Here is a 21390-nt window from a genome sequence, read left to right on the forward strand (position 1 = left end):
CGGGGACTTACCTGTCCTAATGTATTTTAACAATTCCAACACCTCCTCTCCCTTAATATCAACATGCCCCAGAACATCAACCTCACTCATATTGTCCTCATCGTCATCAAGTTCCCTCTCATTGGTGAATACCAAAGAGAAGTATTCATTGAGGACCTCGCTCACTTCCACAGCCTCCAGGCACATCTTCCCACCTTTATTTCTAATTGGTCCTACCTTCACTTCTGTCATCCTTTTGTTCTTCACATAATTGAAGAGTGCCTTGGGGTTTTCCTTTACCCTACTCGCCAAGGCCTTCTCATGCCCCCTTCTTGCTCTCCTCAGCCCTTTCTTAAGCTCCTTTCTTGCTACCCTATATTCCCCAATAGACCCATCTGATCCTTGCTTCTTAAACCTCATGTATGCTGCTGCCTTCCACCTGACTAGGTTTTCCACCTCACTTGTCACCCATGGTTCCTTCACCCTACTATTCTTTATCTTCCTCACTAGGACAAATTTATCCCTAACATCCTGCAAGAGATCCCTAAACTTCGACCACACGTCCATAGTACATTTCCCCGCAAAAACATCATCTCAATTCACACCCGCATCAATAGTAACTGGGAGCTGTGCAAGCTTAGTCTTCCTAAAGTCCATCACCATCTCCTTTGCCTTACTGATATTGAGCTGCAGATGATTCAGCTTGCACCATTTGACAAAGTCCTCCACCAGGGTCCTATATTCATCCTTCTGTCTTCCCTTTATAAACCCAACTATTGTTGAGTCAGCAGAGAATTTCTGCAGATGACATGACAGTGTTGTATCTAAAGTCTAAGGTGTACGGGGTAAACAGGAATGGAGCCAATACAGTCCCCTGTGGGGCCCCAGTGCTACTTGTAGCCATGTCTCACACGCGTTTGAAGCTACACAGACTGTGGTCTGCCAGTCAGGAAGCCCATTATCCAGGATACAATGGCATCGATGCTTCACTACCAGATGAACTCAACGCCTTCTATGCACGCTTTGAAAGGGAGAACACAACTACAGCTGTGAAGATCCCTGCTGCACCTGATGACCCTGTGATCTCCGTCTCAGAGGCTGATGTTAGGCTGTCTTTAAAGAGAGTGAACCCTGGCAAGGCAGAAGGTCCCGATAGAGTACCTGGTAAGGCTCTGAAAATCTGTGCTGACCAACTGATGGGAGTGCACAAGGACATTTTCAACCTCTCACTGCTACAGGTGGAAGTTCCCACTTGCTTCAAAAAGGCAACAATTATACCAGTGCCTAAGAGCACTAATGTGGGCTGCCTAATGAGTGCTATTGCCCAGTAGCGCTCACATCGGCAGTGATGAAACGCTTTGAGAGGTTGGTTATGACTATAACTGAACTCCTGCCTCAGCAAGGACCTGGACCCATTGCAATTTGCCTATCTCCCCAATAGGTCAATGGCAGACACAATCTCAATGGCTCTCCACAAAGGTTTAGACCACCTGGACAACACATACACCTACGTCAGGATGCTGTTCATCGACTTTAGCTCAGCATTTAATACCATCATTCCCACAATCCTGATTGAGAACTTGTAGAACTTGGGCCTCTGTACCCCCATCTGCAATTGGATCCTCGACTTCCTAACCAGAAGACCACAATATGTGCGGATTGGTAATAATATCTCCTTCTCGCTCACGATCAACACTGGCGCACCTCGGGTGTGTGCTTCACCCACTGCTCTACTTTCTATATACATATGACTGTGTGGCTAGGCATAGCTCAAATACCATTTGTAAATTTGCTGATGTTACAACAATTGTTGATAGAATCTCAGGTGGTGACTAGAGGGTATACAGGAGTGAGATATGCCAACTAGTGGAGTGGTGCCACAGTAACAACCTGGCACTCAACATCAGTAAGATGAAAGAGCTGATTGTGGGTTTCAGGAAAGGTGAGACTAAGGAACTCATACCAATCCTCAAAGAGGGATCAGAAGTGGAGAGAGTGAGCAGTTTCAAGTTCCTGGGTGTCAAGATCTCTGAGGATCTAACCTGGTCCCAACATATCAATGTAGTTATAAAGGGGGCAAGACAGCAGCTATACTGCATTAGGAGTTTGAAGAGATTTGGCATGTCAACAAATACACTCAAACTTCTATAGATGTACTGTGGAGAGCATTCTGACAGGCTGCATCACTGTCCGCTATGGGTGGTGGGGGCTACTGCACAGGATCGAAAGAAGCTGCAGATGGTTGTAAATCTAGTCAGCTCCATCTTGGGCTACCTTCTGCAACTTTTTCCATTCCCTGTGAGTCCAAACCAGCCTGTGCTGCAACCAGTCAGGAGACTCCATTGTTGAGTTTTTGGTGATTATACATCCGGTCCAATTAATCAATTAACCTCCTACCCTATACGACTTTGGAATGTGGGAGGAAACCCACGCGTGATCGGGAAAAAGTACAAACTCTTCACAGGCAGCAGCTAGAAATTAACCCTGGTCGCTGGCCAAAGATTCGGCATAGCTTTTGAAAGAAAGAAAGAAAGAAAGAAATCGGAAAACAGGTTTGGGACAAAACTCAGGCAGAGGCGTTCAAAGTTCTTCCCGCAGTTTGTTCCGCCCCCGCCCCCACTGTAAATTCGCAGTCTCGGAGTCTCTCTCCACATGAATGATGATATAATGGAACCATTTGGCGGAACTACAGCTCCCATAACACCCAGCGGCGTATTTCCGCTCGTCACTTCCGTAAATAAACGGTTAGTCGGACGCTTCGGGCTGTCGGTGAGCTGTCTGCGGGAGGTGGAGTGGGTGGCTGCCGGCCGAGCGAGTACCGGGGCTCGGACGGGTAGATTAATGGCAACGGGCTGTGGGCTGGGCCTCGCCGGTACGGAGACGTGAGGCGGTGCAGCAAGGAGCGGGTGAGCGCGGTGGCGAACAGGGAGAGGCCGGGTGGGGTGGTCTCTGCTCATGGCCTGAGACCGGGCGTTGCACAGAACACGCTGCACACTGAAACACTGGGCCGATATACAGGTGCATACAACTTACCACCCGTATATACAGCTATCCATCACCATGTACTTGTATATATCATCTGTTAGACTGTATGTAATAATCTATATATGCATATTTCTTTTCATCATATGTATGTATCATAAACACATGGTATGCTATAAAATCTGTTATGATACCCCATGGTTGTTTCCATCCCCACTCATCCAATTTGCCCACACTTTTGTGCCTTGCCTGTCTAAATCTTCCTTCAATGTAGTGATTGTGTCAGATCCTCAGTCCCCTGGCAGCACAGTCCAGATACCAGCCACTCTCCGTGTAGGAGAAGAAAAAAGACTTTCCCCTCAAATTCCTTTAGACCTCCTTCCTCTTATTACCAATTAAACCAAACTAAATTTCAATCAACACACACAAGATGCTGGAGAAACTCAGCAGGACAGGCAGCATCTTTGGAAATGAATAAATGGTCGACGTTTCAGATTGGGACCCTTCTGCAGGACTGGTTAGACTGTTTATTCATTTTCATAGATACTTCCTGACATTTTGTGTGCGTTCCTTTGGATTTTCAGCATCTGCAACTTGTGTTTTAAATTTCATTCAAATAATTTGTTGTTTTCCATTCTTGCACTTAATTCTTTCTTCTCTCCACAACAGTCTACTCTTAAACTTCAACCCCTTTCTCTCTCATATTTCATGCTTACACTATGGGAGAAAGGTTTCTGCTAATCTACCTGACATACCTCTTATTAATTGTAAATACCACAATCAGGTCACCCCTCAGTTTCCTTTGTTCCAGAGAAAACAAATGCATCCTCTCCAATCTCCCCCTAAATAAGGTCCTCCAGTCCAAGCAAGCTTCTGGAGAATCTTCTCTGCACTGCCATTGTTGTGTTACGATGGAATTGTACAGTGCAGTGTTTAGTAAAGTTGCAACATAACAACTCAAAAACTTCTGTTTTCTGTGCCCTAACTTATGAAGGCAAGCATGAAGTTTTCGGATGACTCTGCCATAGTTGGATGCATCAGCAAGAGAGATGAGGCTGAGTACAGGGCTACGGTAGGAAACTTTGTCACATGGTGTGAGCAGACTCATCTGCAGCTTAATGTGAAAAAGACTAAGGAGCTGGTGGTAGACCTGAGAAGAGCTAAGGTACCAGTGACCCCTGTTTCCATCCAGGGGGTCAGTGTGGACATGGTGGAGGATTACAAATACCTGGGGATACGAGTTGACAATAAACTGGACTGGTCAAAGAACACTGAGGCTGTCTACAAGAAGGGTCAGAGCCGTCCCTATTTCCTGAGGAGACTGAGGTCCTTTAACATCTGCCGGACGATGCTGAGGATGTTCTATGAGTCTGTGGTGGGCAGTGCGATCATGTTTGCTGTTGTGTGCTGGGGCAGCAGGCTGAGGGTGGCAGGCACCAACAGAATCAACAAACTCATTCGTAAGGCCAGTGATGTTGTGGGGATGGAACTGGACTCTCTGACGGTGGTGTCTGAAAAGAGGATGCTGTCCAAGTTGCATGCCATCTTGGTCAATGTCTCCCATCCACTACATAATGTACTGGTTGGGCACAGGAGTACATTCAGCCAGAGACTCATTCCACCAAGGTGCAACACAGAGCGTCATAGGAAGTCATTCCTGCCTGTGGCCATCAAACTTTACAACTCCTCCCTTGGAGGGTCAGACACCCTGAGCCAATAGGCTGGTCCTGGACTTATTTCCTGGCATAATTTACATATTACTATTTAACTATTTATGGTTTTATTACTATTTAATTATTTATGGTGCAACTGTAACGAAAACCAATTTCCCCCGGGATCAATAAAGTATGACTATGACTGTAATATGCTTTCCAAGGCCCCTGTGTTAAGCAACATTCCTTAGTGTCGTAATAGTTACAGTACATATTCTGCACAGAACTCAGCAGGTCAGGCAGCATTTATGGAGAGGAATAAACAGTTGAGGAAGTGTCTCGGTCTGAAACATCAACAGTTTATTCCCCTCCATCGATGCTGCCTGACCTGCTGAGTTCCTCCAGCACTTTTTTTTGTGTGTGTTGGATTTCCATCTGCAGATTCTCATGTATTTACTATATATCCTACTCCTATCCTACCCAATGATTTGGAGTACGGTATTAATGGATTTGTGGCTAAATTTGCCGATGATACAAAGATAGGTGGAGGAGTGGGTAGTGTTGAGGAAACAGAGAGCCTGCACAGAGACTTAGATAGTTTATGGGAATGGGCAAAGAAGTGGCAAATGAAATACAATGTTGGAAAGTGTATGGTCATGCACTTTGGTGGAAGAAATAAATGGGCAGACTATTATTTAGATGGAGAGAGAATTCAAAATGCAGAGATGCAAAGGGACTTGGGAGTCCTTATGCAAGATACCCTAAAGGTTAACCTCCAGGTTGAGTCGGTTGTGAAAAAAGGGAATGCAACGTTTGCATTCATTTCTAGAGGTATAGAATATAAGGGCAGGGATGTGATGTTGAGGTGCTATAAGGCCCTTGTGAAACCACACTTGGAGTATTGTGTGCAGTTTTGGGCTCCTTATTTTAGAAAGGATAACTGACATTGGAGAGGGTTCAGAGAAGATTTACAAGAATGATTCCAGGAATGAAAGGGTTACCATATGAGGAATGTCTGGCAGCTCTTGGGCTGTTTTCCCTGGAGTTCAGGAGAATGAGGGAGGATCTCATAGAAACATTCCGAATGTTAAAAGGCCTGAACAGATTAGATATGGCAAAGTAGGGGAGTCTAGGACAAGAGGGCACGACTTCAGAATTGAAGGACGTCCTTTTAGAACTGAGATGGGGAGAAATTACTTTAGTCAGAGGGTGGTACATCTATGGAATTTCTTGCCACGAGTGACTGTGGAGGCCAAGTCATTGGGTGTATTTAAAACAGAGATAGATAGGTTTTTGATTAGCCAGGGCATCAAAGGGTATCTGGTGAAGGCAGGGGAGTGGGGATGACTGGAAGAATTGAATCAACCCATGATTGAATGGTGGAGCAGACCTAATGGGCCAAATGGCCTACTTCTGCTCCTGTATCTTATGGTCTTATTTGACCTCACCTTGCATTTGGGATTAAATTGCAAATGCCAATATTCTGACATCTTTTCAGCTTTATCCTGTAACTTTAGACAACCTAATTTGCCATCCCACAACATCGTTTCATGTCAAGTTTATAAATCATACCTCCTACATTCACATCTAAGTCATTAATATACACTTAGTGGCCTCTTTATTAGGTACCAAATAAAGTGGCCACTGAGTATGTTCATGGTCGTCTGCTGCTGTAACCCATCCACTTCAAGTTTCGATGTGTTGTGTGTTCAGAGATGCTCTTCTGCACACCACTGTTGTAAAGTGCGGTTATTTGAGTTACTGTTGTCTTCCTGTCTGCTTGAACCAGTCTGGCCATTCTCCTCTGACCTCTCTCATTAACAAGGCATTTTCACCCACAGCACTGTCACTGACTGAATTTTATTTGTTTTGCTTTTTGCACTTTTCTATGTAAACTCTAGGGATTGTTGTGCATGAAAATACCAGGAAATCATCCCTTTCTGAGATATCAAATCACTCCGTCTGTAACTAACAATCGTTCCACGGTCACTTAGATCCCATTTCTTCCCCATCTGATCCTTGGTCAGAACAACAACTGAATCGCTTGACCATGTCTTCATGCTTTTATGCATTGAGTTGCTGCCACATGATTGCTTAGATATTTGCATTAACAAGCTGCTGTACCTAATAAAGTGGACACTGAGTGTATATTGCTTGTAGTGGATGAGGTAGATTCAATTGTAGCATTGGAAATGCAACTGAAATGAAGGAAATTGTAAGATTATGAGGACAGCGGAACTACTTTTGTATTGAAATGCTATGGATTTGACAGGTGAAATGGACCATGCTGTGTTTTGGTATGTTTTTGTTGTTATTTATATGTTTTGGGAGTCTCTCTGTGCCAGTAGCACTTTTAACTTGGCTTATAGCCCACTCTAGAGACTTGAACATCTAGAGCAACTGTCCAATTGAGTACAGAGAATGTGCTGTTCACATTAGACCTGTGGGATGAAGGATCCTTGGCTCTATTTCAGAGTTAAGTAATGGACTAATTCCTAGCGTCTTGGCCTGTTGCTTTATTTCTCAATCAAAGTTCTAATGTAGATTCTGTTTTCACTTGGTGGTTTGTGAGATCTTGCTGTACACAAATGGTCTGACGTCTTCCTGTCATGATACCAATCGTTAAATGTAATGTTTTTCATGTAGAAGTAGTTTTGTATGGTTAACAACCAATAGCCCTTTAACATCACCAAGCTACATAAACGGTAATGTGTAATAACAGGGAACATTTAATTTTATAATACAAAACTTGACACCAAACCTTAGAAGGGAATTTCTGAGTTGAGAGTTTAATTAGCCAAATGCATGGTTGTCAGTAACTGCAAAAGGTACGGCACATTAGTGTAGCAGTTGGCATAGAGCTTTACAGAGCCGGTGGCCAAGCTTCAGTTCCCTCTGCTGTCTGTAAGGGGTTTGTACATTCTCCCCGTAACCACCTGGGTTTCCTCCGGGTGCTGTGGCTTTCTCCTCCATTCCACAGACCTACGGGTTAGTGTCAGTAAGTTGTTAACTTGCTATCTTAGCACTGGAAGTATGGTGATGCAAACAATATATTTCACTTTCTTCTTTGATGTACATGTGACAAATAATTCTAATTTTTAAAAAATTCATAGATACAGTACAGAATAGGTTTTTCAAGCCACTCCCTAGCAACCCACTGATTTAATCCTAGCCTAATCATGACAATTTTCAGTGAAGTATGGGAGGAAACCAGAGCACCTGGAGGAAATCCACACATTTCATGGGGTGGACATAAAAACTTCTTACAGAGGACATCAGGATTGAACTCCAATGCTGTGATTTGTAATAGCGTTGTGCTCACCGCTTACACCATCCTGGCACCCAATCTTTACAAGAAAGATGGATGGGCTAGATGATAATGTTAGAAGGACACAAGGATTGTAGGGCTGAAGGAGATTATGGCAATAGTAATCTTACACAGATGGGCAGTCCCTTAGCTCACTATCTTTTCACTGAAGAAATGATGCCTCCCTACTGAATATTTACTGCATTTTTTCTCTGTCTTTCAGATTTTCACTATCGGTGGTACTTTGCATGTATACACGAAAAGGTTCTTGATAAGTGTACTTCCATCTCAATGAGAAAAGAAGCAGTGCTCAATCCAGGGGAATGAAGTCCGGCAAGTGCTGCATGCTTTACTGAGAAGCATTTGGAGAATGCTGATCACAATATTAAATTTAAAATAATAATGGAAAATTATATAAGTTAATCATGTGCTGTAGTACTTAACCTGAAAAGGCCTAGCTTCCACAACAAAATGATTTGGCAAGTGGAATGGAATCAAATGTTGGTAGTCCAAGCAGTAACTGAGTAACAAAAATCTTTTAACGAGGTGATGGACTGAGTATAAAATAGGCACTGTTAGATGAAGAGCATATATCGCATCCAAGAGTTCCCTGGATGAAAAAAATATTGAGATGAAAATGAGACAGAGGAGGTAGTAAAAATATAGTAGGGATTTAAATGAAGTCTGAAGAATAAAGGGAAAAGGCAAAGAAGGCATGGGAGTAGACCAGTGGCTTACATAAAACATTGCCCAAAAAGTTGGTGAATATAGGAAGTAAAAGCAGGAGTTTCTCATGCCTGCATCACTGTTCTTTCAGAGCATGTCTGACCTTTTACCTCAGTTTCCTGCTCTAATCCTACAAACTTTGATTTACATGACATATGCAAACCTATTCCGCGACTGGATCTCTGCAGCACTCTTATGTTGGAGAATTCTAAACATTCACTATCTCCGGGGAAATATTTATGAAGCCAATTAGGATTCATAAAGGGTAACTTGTGATGGCAGAAGGCTTGCCTTTCATCTTTAATCTGTCTTCACTTCTTGCTATGGTAATGATGGTGAATAGGTTAAAAATAGAAGTTTAACAATTCTCCCACTGCCACAGATAGTAGAGTTACTGCCTCACTTCACCACATGTTCAGGCTCATTCCCGACCTCCAGTGTTGTCTGTACAGAATTTGCACAATCTCCCTGTGACTGCATGGGGTCCCTTGGTGCTCCATCTTCCTGTCCCATTTCTGTAATTGCAATTGTAATTTCCCGTTGAGTTATGACTCATTTGTGAAAGTATAGTTGGAAATTTTTAAAAGAAGTTATTATTACACAACTTATTGAAAAACTTTTGCAACCATTTTGGGTGAGCCTATGAAAATTAAGTTTTATGACATTGGTAATCATATCACTGAAATAGTTCACAATTCCAATTGGTTAATTTCATGGATACCAAAGGAATCTCATTTCTGTATGGAATATCTCACTGGGGATTTTTGTAAGTCGCCAATGCCAAGCAGAAATTAAGATCAGCAGAGCTCAAGGCCACTGTCTTTTACAGGTTCAAAGTCAAAAAGCTGTGTTGAATATAGTTGAAGCACTTCAAACATGCCAAAGGAGCCAGAGAAACCACAAGAAGATGACGGGGAGGAAAAACCTATGAGCGCACATCATAGCAGGCAGGGTGATTCAGAAGCCGAAAATCTGCATCATCAAACGAGCCAAGGGACTGAAATCTCCCGCAAAGAAAGCACTCTTCATTGTAAGTTTGTAGTTATACATCTTCATATGCCCAAGCGCAGGATCAGAGTTATGAAATGTGGCAAAGTTATTGATGGGATTTGTTATGATGTATTTCACTTTTCCTCTCTTTGTGAACTGCTGTGCAAATTCCAAAGTACTAACTCAGGATTTCTTTTCTTCGTAGCCCACTACCCCTGTAGGCCATAAGCCGCCAGTAGCAGTTTGTCAGAGTCCTCTCTCCTGGGCCCGTCTTTCAAATTGTTCCCAACTGTAACCCATCTTTGAAAATCTTTACTCTCTTAAAGATGAGCTTCTGTTGGTGTTCCGGTAGCTCTGGGTTATTACAGGATGGGGTTGCCAGCCCAATGCCCAACCTTCTTTTCTCAGCAAGGTTTGGGACTGTCTGTAGCAGAGTTAATAGAAATGGCTACATGAGAAGATTTATTAAGATCAATGGTGTATTGTATCAGTTCGGATTCTGAACCACAAAAGGAGGAAAATGCTTAATCACCTTATAGGAGTAATGCGATTTAAGATTTGTACAGGCAGATCTGCAATGCCATTTAAAAACTCAATTTAAAAATTGCAAATTGCCTGTGGTTTTGATTGTATAATTACACAATAATTGAAAATCAATAATTTATATTTTTTGCAATTAACATTTTGTGCTTTTGTTTCTTAATATTGTAAAAAAATTTTTAAATTACTGATTTCATTAGTTTTGAATATTTCTGAATGCCAGAAGTAGCAAGGGTTTTCCTCTTTCATGCACATGTCCCAGCCATTCTGGGGTGACAGTGGCAGGACCTTAGTAATGAAGATTCAGGAAGTCTTTAACCATATAACCAGAATTTTGAAAGAATTCTCACTGGAGATTCAGACAGTGTATGTGCCAGCAACTTGTATATAAAAAAACAGGGCAATGTTTTTTAACAGTGAATAATATATATTGTAATGGGGGGATAACATTGAAATAACAATGTGGTAATGCTGGAATAAATTGTACTTTATATAGTTCAATGAATACATTCTCTTTACATTTAGAAATTGACTGTTTAATAAAATTGCCAATCCTCGGCTGGGATATGAGAATGTTCCAATCATAAACATTTAAAAATGGAATACTTATAATATTTAAATCACACTTCTTATTAAAAGGATTTCTATGCAAGGGGAGGCAAACTATTTGGTGATTTTATGGTTATGTGGTTGTCCATCTGATTCGGATTTGATTAGATGTTTAATTAACAGAACTGACTTTATTCTGCTGATTTCTAAAATTCAATGATTGATTCTTATTTCAGATAGTCACATCAGATCTGACCTTGAATTCCACTACCGAGAAGTGATGTTAGTGCTGGCTATTATCCTGCACATTTATGCAAAGGTCGAGGATATATTGAAGTATGAATGTGTCATGACATAATTTTTCTTGTGATTCCAGCTGTTTCTCCTAGCCTGGCATCTGTAGAGGAGCTAATCGAGACAGAAAAGGGCATTTATAACATGGCTCTAGCCCATGAGATAGTAGTTAATGAAAGCTTTGAAATCAAAAAGCGGGACCTACCAGAGAACAGGTACATTTCTTGAACAGAATAATAGTGTTTATTGTTTTAGCTTTTGAACGTCTGTACTTTTTATTCTCGTTAATACATCATTTGCTTTACAATCAAGATCAGATTCTGATTCTTCATTTGGTCTCCATGCTAATTGCCGATATTTTTATTTGCCTAAGTGAAATCAGTCAAAGCTTAAATTCAGGGCAAGCTGAGCTTTTCTCCTTGTAGGTCACTATGACTTAATTTCTAAGTTCACGTACTATCCTTTGGCCTCACTTGCCCTGCCACGCACAACCTGTTCCATTCATAGAGGGCTTAGTGTTTGATCCACTCTAGCCTCAACAGTCACCTCCAGTTCCGCAAAATCATTTTGAAACCCAAGTCAGCCTGGATCTGAGGGACTGCCTATGGCAGAAGGGACCTGGACTCTCTTTCTATATTAAAGAGAATATAAAAGTCTGCAAAAGGGACAGACAGATGAGTAGCTTTTGTAATTAATTAATCAAGATAGCCTTTAATATAGAACTTGGAGAATAAGTTCCTTAAGTTTGCCATAGCCAGGGTGTGGTAGTGAGGATAAGCTCCCACTATCTATTAAATGCTCTTGGTGGCCTCTGACCAGTCCAGATCCTGGCCTTCATGTGTGGCTTAGCTACTAAGCCTGGTGGAATTATTTCTACAGACAGGAGAATGGGTAAAGGCAGGTTACTGGTGTATAAAGTCCCGCTGCTTCGGGCAGATAGGGCTTGTCAGCTGTGGTTGGCTGCACATCTTGGAGAATGAAAACTTTGATGTCAGACCTTCACTGCCTTGCAGCTATACCCACTCATGAGGAAGACCGGGAGTAAATCCTAAGGAAAAATCCAGAGTTGGTGTCCCTAGGGCTGTTCTACGTTGAGTTCAGCGCTGGCAACACTTGTGATGCTGCTGATGCCAAACTGTATCGGTCTCTGCCATTCCTTTGGATTCATCAGCTGTGTGGAGAGGGGTGCCTGCTGCATGGGCAACAGCTTACTGCACTGCTGTGGCTTGTATAGACAGCTAGGATGAAACATCTGTGGTCAACTCTGATCAATGGAGGGTCCACTGTAGAATAACAGTATCAAAAATGACACCTATGGTCATAGTTCCCTCTAAGCTGTGCGTGTGTGCATGCACACACGTTTTTCAACCAGCGCACAAAGGAAATTAATGTGCGCACAAAAGGTTAGTTACCTAAAATAGTGTAGTAGTTAATAATTATACTTATTGAAAATAATCTTTTAGCTAACTGTTTCTGTTAACTAGTTGGTCGGTTTTTCAAATACCACAATGCACGTCACTAATTTATGTCATCTCACCTTTCCTGTTCCGGTTTGTACAGCTGCATCACGGTGGCAGCCTTGTTTGGCAGACAGTGTTCTTATCGTAAAGTTTACAAAGATCTATTTCAAATCCTGTAGATAGCTTACTAAGTTTTTATTGGAAAAAATACTGATTCACTATGTTGAATTCAAAAGAAGTGAAGGGCGTGAAGCGCAAAAGAACTGCAAATTTGTTTAAAGTTGAATGGCTTAACAAAATAGTAGAAACTGTTAGACCGAAAGCTCATGAGGTCATGAACGTTCAGCTATGAGAAGTATTTATGTATGATTCGGAAACTGGAGTTACCTGTTTGTATTGTCATGATATGAAAGTTGCTGCGGAATTTGCTGGTGGAAAGAAGTGGGATGATATTTGGAAACTTGACTTTTTGAAGCGTCATTTGGCAAGTAAATCGCATTTGGACGATGTACAAAAGCTCAGGCAACAGAACCCATCATTACCCGTTACAGGAGTGCTACGCGTGTTGCGGTTGAGTGCAGATGAGCGAGAGCGAAAACTATTGAACTCAGAGGAGATCAAAGTTGAGGTACAAGAATGGTCAGCTTTTGATTTCTCCACAATTACAGATTGTGACTTCACAATTGGCGATGAACAAGTTTAGATTAGTTTAGATTATGAGGACACGCAGTCCTCTTTTATTGTCATTTAGTAATGCATGCACTAAGAAATGATACAATGTTCCTCCAGAGTGATATCACAGAAACACAAGACAAACCAAGACTAAAAAAACTGACAAAAACCACATAATTATAACATAGTTATAACAGTGCAAAGCAATACCGTAATTTGATGAAGAACAGGCCATGGGCATGGTAAAAAAAAGGTCTCAAAGTCTCTCAAAAGTCCCATCATCTCACGCAGACAGTAGAAGGAAGAGAAGAGAAACTCTCTTCCTGCCATGAACTTCCAGCGCCGCAAACTTGCCGATGCAGCACCCTGGAAGCACCCGACAACAGCCGACTCTTGAGTCTGTCCGAAAACTTCAAGCCTCTGACCAGCCCTCTGACACCGAGCACCATCTCTGCTGAGCGCTTTGACCCCAGCCCCGGCAATAGTCAAAGCCGAGGATTTGGGGCCTTCCCCTCCAGAGATTCTCAATCGCACAGTAGCAGCGGCAGTGAAGCAGGCATTTCAGAAGTTTCTCCAGATGTTCCTCCGTGCTTCTCACGTCTGTCTCCATCAAATCAGGATTGTGCACGGCCCCTACTTACAAATACAATATCATTCTGGAGTGACCGCGCGCATTGCGTCATGTCGCCATCTTCTCCTCCCCTCCTTTTTTAATGCCTTATGTCTAAAATATCATGATTTTCTAGCTGAAAATATTGTAATAGTTAGACAGTTTAATGATTTCAAATTTTCTGTGCAAGAAAAAATTAAATCCAAACCGATTTCAAACTTTTCTCAAATGGTGGCATTTGTACTTCAAAATGAACAGTTTTGCGACCTTGCACAGTTGGTGGACATTGGGGGAAACTTTCTTGCGTCTAGTGCGGACTATGAGCGAGGTTTTAGCCTAATGAATCAACTTAAAAACAAGCTGAGAAACCGTTTAGGTGAATGTCATTTGGATATTTTAATGAGAATCAAAAGCCATCAATGCGATGGAAGTTCTATTAGTCAAGGTAGAGTTTACAAAGAATAGGTAAATGCCAAAGACAGGAGAGAGAAAAAATAACTGAGTGACTTAAATACGATAAAAATTAAATATCTCCAACCTGATGGCATGAACATTGACTTCTCTAACTTCCGTTAATGCCCCTCCTCCACTTCATACCCCATCCCTTATTTACTTATTTATTATTATCATTATTATGATTTTTTTCTTTCCCCTTTTTTTCTCTCCTTTTTTCTCCCTCTGTCCCTCTCACTATAACTCCTTGCCCATCCTCTGGACTCCCCCCCACCCTTTCTTTCTCCCTAGGCCTCCCGTCCCATGATCCTCTCCCTTCTCCAGCCTCATACCCCTTTTGCCAATCAACTGTCCAGCTCTTGGCTCCATCCCTCCCCCTCCTGTCTTCTCCTATCATTTTGGATCTCCCCCTCCCCCTCCCACTTTCAAATCTCTTACTACCTCTTCTTTCACTTAGTCCTGACGAAGGGTCTCAGCCCGAAACGTCGACTGTACCTCTTCCTAGAGATGCTGCCTGGCCTGCTGTGTTCACCAGCATTTTTTGTGTGTGTGACTTAAATATGTATGTTATTTTGTTGTTATTCTGTGCAGTTTTATGTCAAGTATTTTGTAAACCTACATAAACTGTCCCATGTGTGCATTCAGTGCGTACATACTTTTGTCACAGGAAAAGAATTTGCACAACATAAGATTTTGCGCACACTGACTGCTAAAAATTAGAGGGAACATTGCCTATGGTACATTAAGATACTTGTGCATTGAAGTTAAGAGTGACTGTATAACTAATCTACAATTGCCATCATGTCAACAGTTTTCAGAAGACAATTGAAGGAATTGTGAAGAAAGCTTTTTGGGATTGTTTAGAAGCTCAGCTAAATGAGGATCCACCAGTTTATGACCATGCAATCAAGCTTCTAGGTGAGATTAAAGAGGTAAGATCTCCAGGATTATTGTAGACCCCCACCACACCCACACCCCATCCGATTTCATTTGAAGACTCTTAATTCCTTTGTTTAATGTTTTATTTGGAAATAGTTAGTACAGCAATCCCATTGACAGTCATGAGGAGATCGTGATGGTGGACTGTTTTAGAACACAGAACATTATGGCATAGTACAGACTCTTCAGCCCATGATGTTGTGCCAACTTCCAATCTCCAGAAGATGACATATTCTACATTAAGCTATTGAAACCTATCAAATATTGAAAGGCTACTATGGAGTGAGTGTGGAGAGGATGTTTCCTGTAGTGGGGGTGTCTACGAACAGAAGGCAAAGCCTCAGGATAGACGGACAACCATTTAGAACAGACATATTTCTGTAGCTGGAGGATAGTGAATCTGTGGAGTTCATTGCAACAGATGGTTGTGGAGAGCAAGTCATTGGGTATATTGGGTTCTTGATTAGTCATAGCATCAAAGGTTATGGGGAGAAGGCAGGAGAATGGGGTTGAGAGGAATATCAAACCAGCCATGATGGAATGGTGGAGCAGAATGGCCTAATTCTGCTCCTGTGTCTTCTGGTCTAAGTGTCACTCCAGTGCAGAAGTGAGATTGCAGATTTTTCTTTCCTCATACTCCATTAGGAAATCAGCTGGGTTTTTTGAAACAATTGGTAGACGTTACTGTGTTCTCATTAAACTTCCAAATTTCACGTTGCTCCAATGGAAGTTGAACACTCCAGCTGTCTTGTCTAATACCATCATCATGTTGGTAGTAATGCTGTACCATTAGTGATTGAATTTCCTATTGTATGTTGGTCACTTTCTCACTTGCAAGTAGTTTAATGCTTTACTAGGAAACAGCAAGCAGTCCACAGATTCCTACCAGTACTTGGCTGTAACCATACAGTATGTGTGGCCTAATACACAGCCTACCCTGCCTTCTGGAGGTAGAATCTGGGGTGAAGCAGAGAAGCAAAGATGAGGGGTAGCTTGTACACCCAGCAATAGCCATTACTGTAAGCTTTTTTAAAACGTCATGATAATCATACATTGAAATATTGTTAGAACTGTACAGGTGAGCATATGATTTATAAATTATGGTAATTAAATTTATTATATCATGCATAATTTTGAAAAAAAGTTGATTCATGTCCATCTCCCGTCCAGACTAGTATCCACTGCATCATCCAAGTGGTTGTACTTAATTTGCAAGAGTAAACAGATTGTTGCATTTTGTTAACTATTCTTTGTAATGTAATTTTTATCTATCCATAAGTATAATATTGAGAGTATTTTGAATATTAAATTGAACAGCTTGCATACTCATTTCTGTTTTATTACAGCAGTACGGAATGCAGGAAATATATTTAACCTTATCACCATGGTGTGGCTACTTGAGTGGTAGGAAAGCCACAGTTATCCAGCACAGAAACATGTCCATGCTGCCTACCGTACAAGTTTAATTGCCACTCAACCATACACATGTAAACAGCCAAACGAAACAGCAGGGCCAAAGTTCAAAAGCTCAAAGCACATTTATTATCAAAGTATGTATACATTATACAGCCTTGAGATTCGTCTCCTTGCAGGCAGCCACTAAACAATGGAGTCCAACAGAACCCACTTTTTAAAAAAGACCATCATACATGCAACGTGCAGGGAAAAAAAAACAAACCGTGTAAGCAATAAAAGTAAGCAAATAACATTCAGAACTGAAGTTCACAAAAGTGAGTCCACAGACGTGAAGCCAGCAGCTAATTCAGGAGCCTGTTAGTTACAGGCCACAGTCTCAGTTCTGCACAGAGGCCAGTAAACCTCGTGCAGCAGCGAGCTGAACTGGCCTGTCCTTTGCCTCCGGCCCTGACGCCCTGACCTTTTGAATCTGGCCCAGTGCTTAAATTTTCCAAACCTCAGGTTGTTCCTTGCTCTCGGACCCAAGCCCTGCCTCTTCGTTACGTACCCCACCACCTTGATTCAGCCCTAATCCAATCTTTCCAGTTCAGCTCGGCCCTTAAATCAATCCCACTTTGGGTCTTTCCTCAGTTTGGGGCCTTGGCTCCATCTCCATATTGCCTCGCCTTGGAATGCAAATCCACTGCAGCAATGGTCAAATATTAGCTCATTCCCACTCTCGTGCCCGGGCCAAGCTACTTCAGCTCGGCCCATGCACACTACGCTGCAACCATCCTGCACCTTCGAAACTTCAGTTAACGCAGCGAAAATGCCAGGTTGTACAGGCGGTTCAAAATCTCAACTCTGAAAGGGAAGTTGCAGGTTATTGTTTGCAGTGATCGTTTACTGGAAAATGTGTGATTAATAAAGTAGTTAGGAGTTTTAGCCCAAGTCCCTGAGTGTCATGGTCTGTAGGTTGATAGTGCATGGGGTGTCCTCCTGGAGCGGTATTTCAGCGAGAACAAGCACGCAACAGTTCCTCGTCCTGCGCTAGTGCAGCTGCAGATGAACACGATCCGGCTTGTCTTCAACAATGAGCACTAGAGAGCAGCACCGATAGGAGAGGCCAGCCCACATTAATCTGGCATTACTTGCATTATGTATGTAGCATGATGGCTCAGGTACTTAGCCAGATGCTTCTTAAATGTTGTCGGACTACCTGCTTCTACCACTTGTTAAGGCAGAGCATTCCAGACTGTGAATGGAAAAAGAAATTCCCCCGCTCCCAAGATCCCCTCTAAGCTTCCAGCTCTTACTTCAAACCTATGCTGTCTGGTCTTAGATACCACCACCATGGGAAAAAAAAACAGTTTTACTAGTAACCCCACGTAATTGTATATATTACCTCTATGTGGTCATCCCCAATTTTCTCTGTTCCAGGGAAAACAAATCTAACCTATCCAGTCTCACTTTAAAAGCTCCTGTCTATAAGGAGTTTATACATAGTCCCCATGACTGAGTGGGTTTCCTCCAGGTGCTCCAGTTTCCTTCCACATTCCAAAGACGTACAGGTTAGTAGGTTAATTGGTCATGTGTGTAATTGGGCAGCACGGACCATTAGGCCAGAAGGGCATGTTCCCATGCTGAATCTCCAAATAAATAAACTGTAATGCTCCAATCCTGGTGAATCCTCTTTGCTCCCTCTCCAGTACAGTCACGTCCTTCATGTGAAGTTTATACATTGACTATTCCTTTGATAGTAGTAGGCAGCCATCAATCCCAGAGGATCATGGGTTTGCGCCCCTGGTAGACTGTGTCCTCTCCAGGCCGCAAGCCTGGGCGGGAAGATTTGAAGAACTGACTTACCTGCGCAGCGGGTTCCTCCTCTCCACGTCACTGATGTAGTCCAAGGGAAGGGCAAGTGCCAATACAGCTTGGCACCAGTGTCATCGCAGAGGTTACCAGAGTGAAATAGTAAACAAGAGACCCTGGCTCCAGATTTCTTCCTCAGAGTTTACAGAGGACTTTACTGTGGATGGTATGATTTATAAAACATCTATTCTGGTAGCTAAAGGTGCCTCTTGAACATGTAGATTTGTGCATAAATGGGCCATGCCTGTGGTACCCATCAGGGTGTACCCATGTCTTTTGGGAATATGTCAGTATAGATTGTTACATTCACTTTGGAACTGTCTGGATGTTGCTGATGTTTCCATCTAGTTTCTGATAGCACTGTTTTGTTCTAGACTCTGCTCTCATTCTTGTTGCCTGGTCATACCAGGCTGAGGAACCAAATCAACGAAGTTCTGGATCTGGACCTCATAAAACAGGAGGCTGAGAATGGAGCATTGAACATCCCAAAACTAGCTGACTTCATCATTGGGATGATGGGAACACTCTGCGCCCCTATCAGGGATGATGACATCAAGCTCCTCAGGGACGTCTCTGATGTGGTGCCACTATTCAGGCAAGATTATATATTAAGGTTCAGTAATAATGTGTCAACTTACTTTTATTTTGTATCTAGTTTTTATTTTGATTAGTAGCAAAGTGAAATCTGCAATGTAATATATCATCCTTTCCACCTTTTTGTTCTTCTTCACTCCCCTCATAGTGAACCCCTCTCCCCCCCGCCCACGAACATGAAAACTAAAAGTTGCTGCAATTGAGGAAGAAACTTAAGAACTTTCATTTCTCTTCCTAATCTGACAACTTAATCAACTGTATAATATGGTCTCTTGTTTGGTTAATTGTTGCAATCTCAACTATACTTGACCAACGCCATTGTGGTCGTATGTTCATAAACCAGAGTTAGACCATAGAACCACAAGGCATAGGATCAAAATTAGGCTATTTGGCCATTGAATCTGCTCTGCTAGTCTAAAATAGCTGATTTATTTTGTCATCCAAGAACTTAATTAACTTAATGCTTTGTTTTGGCTTCTGGAAGGAAAGCAGGTGCAAAGTGTTTTGATTTATTGATTAGATTCTATTTCTGAAGCTATTACTTTTGATTTGTACATGATTCTGCAAAAATTTGAAAGTGACACAAAAGCTGGAAGTATTGGCAAAAAATGTCGTCGTCGTGGCTCTCCCTCGAGGTTGAGGATGATGGTCTTCATTCTGTTGATCTACTTATGGGCTCTCAAGTGGCTTATGAGTCCAATCTTGGCTTTGAAAGTTTCTTCTGCATTCAGGACGGGTGGTTCCAGATGGCAGGTCGGGCTTTGGTTGTTGCTGCCTCTCTTTCCATTTTCTTCTCTTTTCTTCTAATTCTGCACATCTGTTGGCTCGAAAGTTGCTGTTCCTTCTCGGATGACGGCTTGCCAGAGTTTCCTGTCCTTGGCATTGGTTTCCCAATTGTTGATGTCGATGTTACATTTCTTCATGTTGGATTTTAAGGCGTCTTTGAATCTCTCCTGTTGTCCACCTCTTTTACGTTTGCCTTCTTTCAGCTGGGAGTAGAAGATTTGTTTCGGCAGACGTTCGTCTTTCATCTGAACAACATGACGGCTCCATCTTAGTTGGTTCTTGATGACGTAGGCTTCAATGCTTGTTGTTTTTGCTTCATTTAGCACGCTGATGTTGGTTCTTCTATCTTCCCAGCTGATATTTAAGATGTTTCAAAGACAGCATTGATGGAACTTTTCAAGTTAACACCATTAATGGCCATTATATAGCTGATGTTATGAAGAGACTTCGCTGTTGAAATTTACTGATTAAAACTGTGAAGTGATGCAGTATGCTATTGAGGCAAAGTAGAAACAATAATGACTAATGGGACCACAGGAACAAAGAGACTTGGGCATGAGTATGTCTGAAATCTGAAGCAATAAATACATAAAATGCAGCAATATATAAAAAGTTGTGTCATTCTGCCAAGAAGGTTAAAGGTTATTTAACATGCAGATAATTATCTTGATTATTGTAAGGCAGTTTGAGAAAATGATTGTGTAGGAGCGTTTGATCTCTCTGGCTTGTACTCACTGTAGTTTAGAAGAATGAATGGGGATCTCGTTGAAGTTATTGAATAGTCTAGATCAGTGTTTCCCAACCTTTTTTAGCCCAACACCCCCTAAGCACTTACATACTTGACAACAGCCCCTCCCAAAAGCACCTTTATACCTGCCAACGCCCCTCTTAGGCACAATGTATTTTCTGGCGCCCCAGTAATGTAAAATCATGTCTACCATATGCTAACATGAGAAAAATGATTCTGCTTTAAATTTTCATTTGTCTTTAAACCTAGCTTACACAGTACCTGTGTGCTGTACAGCAATTTCGATATCAATGTGATCCATGAGCTGGATGGTTTTTAGCAATTGTTGAAATATCTGGTTAAGTTGTGACAGCAAAAACCTTAAGTTCCCACGTGTAACAATGTCCAAGCGGTTTCCGTTTTTTTGTGAGTATGTGTTTCACTGCACTGAAGCCTCTTTCAACAAGATAGGAAGATGGAAATGCAATGAAGAGTAGCTTTGCTCTTCTTCAAAGACCAGGAAGCTTCATATGCAAGCTCTCTTTCTATTCTTTCACCTTGCAAAGAAATGGGTTAATTACCCTGTTCGGAATTTCCAGAACGTTCAAATCCTTGAATCATTCTGAAAATCCTTCTTCAGTGATTGTAGATATAAGCAGTACTCTAGCAAATCACTGTCTGTGAAAGAGAGTGCTATACTTTCCATACATCGCAGAGAAAGTGTGAGAACATTCTTCTCCCAATATTTCCAATTTTCTGATAAAAGTGGACGCCATACATCTTGCCTGGTAAACTCTAGCCGAGATTTCTTGTGAGTTTTTTTCAATAGTAGCTTTCTCTTTCCCACTGTCTCATAATGTTGT

At 41.9% G+C, this 21390-nt stretch overlaps 1 protein-coding gene across 4 annotated transcripts in view; it reads left to right on the plus strand.

Moving 5' to 3' along the window:
- Window positions 1–2746: 2746 nt before the first annotated feature.
- The window catches only part of LOC134353585 (T-complex protein 11-like protein 1), a 32009-nt gene continuing 13365 nt past the window's right edge, over window positions 2747–21390 (plus strand). For 2 of the 4 annotated variants that reach the window (XM_063061669.1, XM_063061672.1), the window contains exons 1-6: window positions 2747–2885; window positions 8144–8253; window positions 9476–9676; window positions 11102–11234; window positions 15026–15146; window positions 18795–19015. In XM_063061669.1, coding sequence (XP_062917739.1) covers window positions 9523–9676; window positions 11102–11234; window positions 15026–15146; window positions 18795–19015 — 629 coding nt within the window. In that variant the 5' untranslated portion in view covers window positions 2747–2885; window positions 8144–8253; window positions 9476–9522. The other 2 variants (XM_063061671.1, XM_063061670.1) reach the window with 2 other exon arrangements.

The sequence above is a fragment of the Mobula hypostoma genome, chromosome 11 (assembly GCF_963921235.1).
Source record: "Mobula hypostoma chromosome 11, sMobHyp1.1, whole genome shotgun sequence".
NCBI lineage: Eukaryota > Metazoa > Chordata > Chondrichthyes > Myliobatiformes > Myliobatidae > Mobula > Mobula hypostoma.